Here is an 8,657-nt window from a genome sequence, read left to right on the forward strand (position 1 = left end):
CTGGCAGGCGGGCAGGCAGGCGGGCAGCGCCATGGGAGGCAGGCAGGCTGCTGCCATGCTGGCGCCCTGGTGCACCAGCCTGCCCGCAACCTCCAGCCTGCCTGCCGCGCCACGCGCACCTAGGTTCAGCGTCTCCAGTGCGGGGAAGGCGCCGGGGGCGGTCCAGGTGACGGGCACGCCCCCCGTCAGCGCGTTGAGGGATAGGTCCAGTACCGCAAGGTGTGGCAGCTGGGCCAGCTCATCCGGCAGCGACCCCTGGAGGCCGCAGTGCTCCAGGTGCCTGCACCGGCAGCAGCAGGAGCAGCGGCAGCAGCAGCAGCAGCTCATCCCTCCACACTGGCCGGCCGCAGCATGCAGTAGGGGACATGTCATGAGCATGAGCATGAGCATGAGCATGAGCATGAGCATGAGCATGAGCATGAGCATGAGCATGAGCATGAGCGTGGCACGCCGCAGCGGCCGGCTGGCGGAGGCGAGGCGCCCGCTGGGCTGCGGCCCCAGCTCACACTTCGGTGATGTGGCCGCCGCCGTCGCACACCACCCCTCGCCAGCCCATGCCCTGCGTGGCGTTGCCGCACACTGGCAGGCCGGAGACCCAGTCCGTGCCCCCCACGCTGCTGCAGTTACTGCTGGAGGTGGCCTGGTCCCAGTTGTTGATGGCAGCCTGCAGCCCCAGCAGCAGCTCCTCTGCAGGGGCGGCGGCGGCGCGGGACAGGTCGGGGGCAGGCACGGGTCACATTGCCCGCTGCAGGCGGGCATGCGGGGTGCGGCAGGCGAGGTGGCTGGCACGGTGCAGCTTCCATCTCCACCCACCATCGATCTGGATGAGATTCCGAGGAGGAGGAGGCTGGCAGCGCGCCAGCTGCCAGTGCGCCGTGGTCAGCACCAGCAACAGGAGCGCTGCCGGCAGCGGCAGCGGCGCACGTGGGGCGGGCACCGGCGGAGGAGGCATGGGAGGATGCCCACAGTCGATGCCGGGCGCTCACGCCCGAAATCCGAGCACCGAATTCGTGGCCATGAGGCTGCACAGCGTTTTGGATACGTCCGCAGCCTCCGCCGTGCGGTCGCCACAACTCTGTGCCGAGTGGGGCTCGAGACAACCCAAAAGTCTCAGGTTGTTAAGCTTGTCACCGAGAGAGCCGGGTTCGCTCGCTAAGGGCTCCAGTTCCGCAGCGCCCGGTCGTAGCAGGCTCCGCATGCAGCCCCGGCTCCCCTCTTTCACACGCCTTGGAGGGTTTCTCAAAGTCTCTTTTATCTGGGACAATTGGGACGAGTCTACCTGTGCAAATGGAACCTCCCCTGTGCACATGTGGCAACCCCGGCCTCCTCCGAGAGGTGCGCAAGGCTGGACCCAATCAGGGCAGGTGAGCGTCTCCTGGAGTCTTGCCTGGGGGCGTCGACCGCCCGGGAGGGCCGAGCAGCAGGCGCCGACGTTGCTGGCGCCGCCGCCCCGGCGCCCTTGCCGTCCGTTGCATATTGCTCACCATCTGCCTCTCTGCTGGCGTTGTCGCCCTCCAGGCATTTCTGGGGCTGCGTGAACTGGCCAGAAGGGTGCCGCCTGTTCAAGTGGGCCTCTGCTGAGGAAGAAGCGGCGGCGGCGGAGGCGGCGGGGAGCCAGCGCCAATCCAGCCAGGCGGCCCGCAGCCCCGCCTCCCAGCAGCCCTCCTGGCAGTCGCCCCACGCTCAGCCGCCATCGCAGCCGTGGCAGTCGCCGCCATCTGCGCCGCGCCGCCAGGCATACCCGTCCCAGCAGCAGCAGCAGCAGCAGCAGCAGCGGGTGCCGCCGCCGGCTTCGCCGCACCAGCAGCAGCAGCCGCAAGCGCGCGGCCCAGCCCCGCGCATCGCCAGCCCTGCCAGCCTGGCCGCCAGCGGCAGGCCGTATGTGCCGATGTGGGATCCCGAGGCGGAGGGCCCTCCCGGTGCAGCCTACCCACACGCATCCCCACAGCAGCAGCAGCAGCGACAGCAGCAGCAGGGGCAGGCTTCCCGGGGCGGCAGCCAGCCAGCCACGCCGCCTGGCAGCAGCCATGGGTGGGGCGGCCCGCCCTCGCTGGGAGGCAGCCAGCCGCAGCCGTCGCAGCAGCAGCACCCCCTGTACGGCAGGCCCCAGGGCTCCCAGCCGCCGTCGCAGCAGCCCTACTCCCCGCGGCAGGCCCAGGGCGCATCCCCCGCTGGGCGGGCAGCTGCAGCCGGGCCTTCCCCGCAGGGGGAACGCCTGAAAGTCAGCCTGCAGGTGGGTGGGCACCTGGCCCGAGGCTGGGCTTGCCAGTGTGTGGCTTGGGTGCACCCCTCCTTTTGTCGCCGCTAGCTCAGGGCAGGGGATGCCGGCGCGGCGCCAGGCCAACGAGAAGCACGCTGCAATTCGGTGCACTGGCCGACGCACCGGCACGCCCCACGCCGTGCAGGTGGTTGACGGCGACACCTTTGGCGCCGCCTTCCGCTACAACGAACCCCTCAAAGAGTTTGTGAAGTGAGCACTGGGAGGGTTGCAAGCAGGGAGGGTGGCGCCACGGGCTGCTGGCTGCTCAAACGCGCGAGCACCTGGCGCCCTCCGCCGCCGCTCCACCCTCACGCCCACACTCACGCGCACCGCCCGCGGCTGCCGCGTGCTCGCAGGTCCTTCCCGCGGCCCTACAACGGGCGCTGGGACCCGCAGCGCAAGCTGTGGACCTTCCCCATGCCTCACTACGAGGACGTGCTGCAGCTGCTGCAGGAGGTGGGCAGGGGTGGGCGGCTGCAGGGGCAGAGGCGCGTGTTGCTTGGAGACTGCTGCCCGCCGTCGCTGCCAGCGCCACGAGGGGCGGCCTGGTGGCGGCCTGGGCGCCGCCTGCTGCGCTGCTGCGCACTGCTCGGCCGGCCCGCCAGGTGTGCTGTGCATGACGAGGCTGTCTGCTCCCCTGCTCCCTGCCCGCCTCCCTGCGCTGCCGCAGCAATCGCCCGTGCCGCTTGCCCTCAACCCCATCCCGCCGGGGGCGCTGTCCAGGCACGCGCCCGCGCCGCCTGGGCAGCACCTGCGCCGGGGGATGTCCGATGCGCGGCCTGGGAGCCGCCTGCGCCTGCCCTCCGCCGCGCCTGTCCACCGCTCGTACCTGCCGTGCCTGCCGTGCCGCCACCGCGCCTTCGACTGCCGCAGGTTTGAGCAGTCCCAGCAGGTGCAGCACTTGAGCGAGGACGAGGTGGACGATCGCCTCGCCCGCCTGCCCAGCGAGCTGTGGAACAGGCTGTATGGGTGAGCCCAATGCTGGCTGCAAGCGTGGCGGCCAGGGAGTTGGGGGCCGGCCGCTGGCGGGCGCCAGCCTGGCTGCCAGCTGGCGGGGCGGGTCAGGAGCTCGGGCCGGGGCGGTGCTGTGGGCGCCCACACAGCCGAGCGGCGGGCAGCCCGCTGCCATGCTTCCGAGATGCTGTGATCCCCCAGACCCGTGGCTGTGCTCTCCACACTGCCTCGCCTGCCGCCACACCCAAGCACACCGGCTGCCGGCCTGCCTGCTCCCCCGCTCCTGTGCAGGTTCCAGCGGGAGGGCGTGGGGCGGGGGGTGGCCCTGGGAGGGCGCGTGCTGCTCGGAGACGAAATGGGACTCGGGAAGACAGTGCAGGTGGGGCGCTGTGGCGCCACTACGCCATGCATGTGCCCGCCTCCCACCCGCAGGCCGCACTGCTGCACACGCGTGGGTCGACCCTGCCGTCTCCACTGTCGGGGCAAGGCCCCACACCGCCAGCACCGTCTCTGCCCGCTGCTGTGCTAGCCCTCCTCGATCCCCGCCCCCACCCCTGCCCCCGCCCCCGCCCCCGCCCCGCCGGGCGCAGGCGCTCTGCATCGCGGCCTGCTTTGGCCCCGAGGACTGGCCCCTGCTCATCATCTGCCCCTCCACCATGAAGCTGGTGTGGCAGGATGCGGGTGGGTGGGCGCCGCCGCACGCGGGCGGGCGGCGGCCCGGGGAAAGGGACACCCTGCCCGCTCCCAGGCTCCAGCCGTGCCCGCTCGCCTCTCGCCCATGCCCAGAGAGGGCGCCACGCCTCTCCAGCCTCCAGCAGCCTTGCACCTCTCCTCCTGCCCCTGTTTGCCCCTGCAGTGCGCCACTGGCTGCCGCCTGACCTGACCCCCCGCCCCCACAACCTGGCTGTCATCAAGGACGGGCAGGTGGGGCGGCGGCGCCGGCTCTCTCGCCCCTCGGCCGCAGCAGGCACCGGCAGGCGCGCCCCTGGCGCAGCCCCGGCGCCCCGCGGCCAGTCACTCCTCTGTGCCTGCCTGCCTGCCTGCCTGCCCCGCACTACAGGGCATCGACCAGCTTTTGGGGCGCATGGACCAGGAGACGCCTGTGAGGCAAGCACGGGGGGGGGGCACCTGTAGAGGTGGCTGGCTCCGCTTCCCCAGCAATTCGCTGCACGGCCTGATGCCCCCCCACCGCCACCCCCACCCGCCGTGCCCTCCCATCCGCGCAGCCCCCACTCGCATCTCGTCTCTCGTCGTGCCTTTTGCGTGCCCCGCAGGGTGTGCATCGTTTCTTTCGACGTGGTCAAGAAGCTGGGGGAGCGGGTGGGGCAGTACCGTACCGTCATCGCGGACGAGAGCCACCACCTCAAGGCAAGCTGAGGCTGGTGGGCTGAGCGGGCTGAGTGGGCTGAGCCTGGCATGGCTGGCCGTGCCTGGCATGGCAGGCAGGCAGAGCAGGCCAGTGGAAACGCGAGAGAGGGTGGTACTGGCGCATGGGTGGGGCCGCAGCCGCCACCGGGAGTGCCGCCTGCCTCCTCACTCCCTCCCCACTGGTCGCGCGCTGCGCCGCCATGCGCCGCCTGCAGAATCTGGACACGCAGCGCACCCAGGCGGTGAAGGCGCTGGTGGAGAAGGCGGCGCGCGCCATCCTGGTCACCGGCACGCCCGCCCTGTCCCGCCCCTGGGAGCTCTACCCGCAGGCAAGCCTGATATGAGGGGCCGGGATGCGCGCAAGCGCCTGGGCGGCACAGCTAGCTGCACGGGTGGCCCTCTTGCCGTGCTTGCCTGCGGTGTGGCGTTTTGTTCTTCGCTCTCCGTTCTTCAGGCTGCTCTGGCCTGGGTGCTGATGTGGGCGTGGCGATGCGGCTGCCCGCCTGCCGTGCAGATCAGCATGCTGCGCCCCGGCTTCCTGGGGGCGCCTCAGGAGTTTGGCCTGAGGTGGGCGCGGCTGCCTGGCTGCCCGCTTGCCGCGCCTGCACCGTTGGAGCCGCTTTGGGCTTTGGGCTGCTGTGCTGGCCTGTCCAGCCTGCACCATGCAGCATCTTTCTCCCCACCCATCGCACCGCAGATACTGCGACGGCAAGCCTGCGCAGTACAACATGCAGGCCACGTACCGCGGCTACGACTTCAGGCAGGCGCAGGGAGCGGGGCTGCGCAGCGGCCGTGGCGGCCGCTGGCCGGCGGCCGCCGCCGGGTGCCCAGACCCGGCCCCCCAGCAAGCAAGCGCTGCATATGTGCAGTCTGCTGCTTGCTGCGGCCCGCCCGCCTGCCCGCAGGGGCAGCAGCAACCTGGTGGAGCTGCATGAGCTGCTGGAAAGCCACATCATGGTCAGGCGGCTGAAGAAGGACGTGAGTGGGGGGAGCCTCGCCCCGCTCTGCCCGGCGCTGCCCCCACCCCCTGCCTGCCTGGTGCTGTCTGCTGGCGCTGGCGCCTGCCTGCTGGGGTCACAGCGTGCACCTGGCATGATGCCCATGGCACGGCCGGTGTGCCCCCCTCCCCCTGCACCCCTGCAGGTGCTGGACGACTTGCCGGATAAGATCCGGAAGCGCATCCCGATTGAGCCCGACCCGGCGCACGTGTGAGTGATTGGCGGCCCACCTACCCCCTGCCTCCAGGGGCGTGTGATGTGGCTGGCGGCACGTGTAGCGGCGTGTGCGGCTTCCCAACGCCGCCGCCGCTGATGGTGTGGCTGGGAGCGACACTCCCTTCCGTCCTCCCATCCTCTGCTTGGCCGTTCCTGCGCGCCCGGCTGCAGGCCCGGGCTGCAGAAGACGGTGCGCGAGATGAAGCAGGTGGAGCAGGATGAAGTCGGTGAGCGCGCGCGCAGCCGCCGCCGCCTGCCGCTCATGCTGCCGCTGCAAGGCACAGATGCAGCTCAAGCGCGGCGCAGCGCAGCTGGCTGGCTGCGGTCGCGCCTGCCCGCAGACAGGGCGCCGGCGCATGTGTGCCGCGCCGCATTGCACCAGCTGCGCTGCTCTAACCGCTGGCCTGTGCGCCCTGCTCGGCGCCGGCCCTGGGCCGCGCCCTGCAGGCGGGCGGATCAGCGGGGAGGAGGCGGTTAGGGCGCGGCAGCAGCTGCTGAGCGAGTACTACAGGCGCACCGGCCCCGCCAAGGTGCAGGACGCCCGGGCCCACATCGTCAGCCTGCTGGAGGCAGGTAGGGCGCCCGCTTGCCCCCTGTGAAGCAGCCCCGCTTATTTCCCCCACCCGCATGCCCACCTGCTGACCCCGCTCTCTCCCCTCTCCGGTGACCCCGCCCCTGCCCTCCATCTCGCCCCCCATCCCCACCCACCCACACTCACGCGCGCGCACACGCGCGCGCGCACGCGCGCACACACACACACACACACGCACACGCACACGCACACGCACACGCACACGCACACGCACACGCACACACACACACTGCCCGCAGGCGTCAAGGTGCTGGTGTTTGCGCACCACCAGGCTGTGCTGGACGGCCTCCAGGCGGCGCTGAGGGAGGAGCAGGTGGCGCACGTGCGCATCGACGGCCAGGCAAGTGCGCCGCTGGCGGCGGCAGCCAGCTCGGTGCGTGGCGCATGCGGCGCGCGGGGAGGCAGCCGGCTCTGTGCCGCGCCTCGGCGCTGGCGCCGCGCCCGGGCTCGCATCCTGCGCCACGCCCTGGGATGGACGGATGCATCCCGCGCCGCACGGTCGCCGCCAAATGCATCCCTGCATAGCAGCCAGGTGTTCCAGACCCGCCCCTCCCTTCCCCCTCCCCGCCCTGCCTACCCGCAGGTGTTGAACGAGCGACGCAAGGCGGCGGTGGACACGTTCCAGCGGGACCGCGCCTGCCGCGCCGCGTTGCTCTCCATCACCGCCGCCGGCACGGGCATCACGCTCACCGAGGCGCAGGCTGTTGTGTTTGTGGAGCTGTACTGGAACCCGGGGCAGCTGGTGCAGGTGTGGCGGGCAGAACCTGGGCGCTGCGCTGCATGCCTGGCTACCGGCGGCACGTGGGCAGCTGCCGCGTGCCGCGCCGGCGCCGCCCGCCCGCACGCCCGCCCGCCACGCCCGCCCGCGGCGCTGCGGTCGGTCTGCGGTCTGCGCCACCCCCCACAGCCCTGCCCCTCGCCCCGGCAACCTTGTGCCGGCCAGCAACGACAGCACAGCGCCAGCAAGCGCATCGGAACGCATGTACCGCCCCGCCCTGCCTGCTCCCCGCCTGCAGGCGGAGGACCGCGCCCACCGGCTGGGGCAGCGCCGCGTGCTGGAAGTTCATTACCTTGTAGCTCCGGGCACAGGTGCGCCGCCAGCCAGGGTGCCCATCCAACAACAGTGCAGCCGCAAGTGCGCCTGCGTGGCACCTGCGTGTGCGCCTGCGGGTCCGCTGGGGCTGCCTGCCGGTGGTGCCGGCGCCGTGATACTGGCGGGGTGCCTGCCGCGAGCCTTCGCTGCGCCCTGTGCCGGGGCGGGTGGCGCCGCTCGGACGCCTGCCCGCGGCGCCCGCGCAGCCTGTGCTGCTGCGACTGCTACAAGCCATGCACTGACGCCTGCCCCGCCCCGCCTGGCCCGCTTGCAGCGGACGACACCATCTGGCGCCTTTGCCAGCACAAGCTGGGCGTGGTGGGGGGCGCAATGGGGGAGGAGGACGCTGAGCAAGGTGGGGAGGGGGGCACGGGGCGGCCGCACACTGCGCAGGCGGTAGAGCAGCCCCTCCTGCATGCCCAGCTGGCGGCACCCCATGCCGTGCCTGCCCTGCCGCCTTCACCCCAGCGTGCCGGCTGCCACCGCTCACTTGCCTGGCCGTGCCGCCCCTGCGCTGCAGCCTTTGGCGCGGTGGGGTCGGCTCAGAAGTATCGCTCCGCCGGCGAGCGGCTGGCGCAGGTGGCCGAGCAGCAGCAGCAGCAGCAGCAGCAGCAGCAGCAGCAGGGGGCATCGCAGGAGGAGGAGGTGGTTGTCATCAGCGACAGCGATGAGGACCCACTCCCGGCTGCAGTCAGGCGCAGAGCAGGCGGGGGCCGCGGCGAAAGCACCGTGACCGAGGTTCTGAGCGATGGAGAGGAGGAGGTGGCGGAGATGGGGGCGGGGCGGCGTGCAAAGCGGGAGCAAGTCGAGCGCGCGGGTGGCGACGAGGATGAGCCCCCGCTGCAGCAGCGGCGGCGCCTGGCTCCCGCCCCGGCTGGTCCTTTGGACGATGCGTCTGTGGTCCTTTTGTGAGCAGTAAGCAAGGGCTGCCGGCATGCTGCGGTGGCTGGAGAGACGATCGGGTGACATTTGCATTGGAGCCACGACTTCCCCCCAGGTTTAGCATTCTTCATTGTTTCTTTCCAAAAAACTAGTCCATGTCACCCTTTGCTGAGACCAAGCCACGTGTTCATCAGTTGGTACGACGTTGGATTGTTTGCACATGCATGTATGAACTGCCTTGAGCGTCGGATCGGGCTGGCGGCCGGGACGTCACACTGCTGCCGGTTAGCCACG

General features: G+C 71.4%; 3 protein-coding genes across 3 annotated transcripts in view; 2 read left to right on the forward strand and 1 right to left on the reverse strand.

The window, feature by feature from the left end:
* The window catches only part of CHLNCDRAFT_136834 (hypothetical protein), a gene marked incomplete at both ends in the record, with an annotated part of 9,674 nt that extends 8,722 nt beyond the window's left edge, over nt 1-952 (reverse strand). The window contains 3 exons of the mRNA XM_005845642.1: nt 120-280; nt 507-687; nt 814-952. Of these exons, the coding sequence (XP_005845704.1) occupies nt 120-280; nt 507-687; nt 814-952 (481 nt within the window). The remainder of the gene's footprint in view (nt 1-119; nt 281-506; nt 688-813) is intronic.
* Nucleotides 953-1,287: 335 nt separating this feature from the next.
* On the forward strand, nt 1,288-4,926 carry CHLNCDRAFT_136835 (hypothetical protein; the record flags this gene model as incomplete). Its single annotated transcript, XM_005845542.1, has 11 exons — nt 1,288-1,364; nt 1,519-2,233; nt 2,406-2,470; nt 2,617-2,716; nt 2,931-3,025; nt 3,134-3,229; nt 3,506-3,593; nt 3,805-3,895; nt 4,071-4,138; nt 4,275-4,316; nt 4,798-4,926. The coding sequence occupies 11 exons, from the start codon at nt 1,288-1,290 to the stop codon at nt 4,924-4,926; spliced, it is 1,566 nt and encodes a 521-aa protein (XP_005845604.1).
* A 176-nt stretch (nt 4,927-5,102) lies between these two features.
* CHLNCDRAFT_136836 (hypothetical protein) lies at nt 5,103-8,393 on the forward strand (the record flags this gene model as incomplete). Its single annotated transcript, XM_005845543.1, has 11 exons — nt 5,103-5,149; nt 5,280-5,405; nt 5,488-5,560; nt 5,726-5,790; nt 5,968-6,023; nt 6,244-6,369; nt 6,628-6,761; nt 6,972-7,136; nt 7,405-7,477; nt 7,756-7,836; nt 8,002-8,393. 11 exons carry the CDS (start codon nt 5,103-5,105, stop codon nt 8,391-8,393), a joined length of 1,338 nt encoding a protein of 445 aa, XP_005845605.1.
* Nucleotides 8,394-8,657: the final 264 nt, after the last annotated feature.

Source organism: Chlorella variabilis, assembly GCF_000147415.1.
Source record: "Chlorella variabilis unplaced genomic scaffold CHLNCscaffold_17, whole genome shotgun sequence".
In the NCBI taxonomy this organism is placed as follows: Eukaryota; Viridiplantae; Chlorophyta; class Trebouxiophyceae; order Chlorellales; family Chlorellaceae; genus Chlorella; species Chlorella variabilis.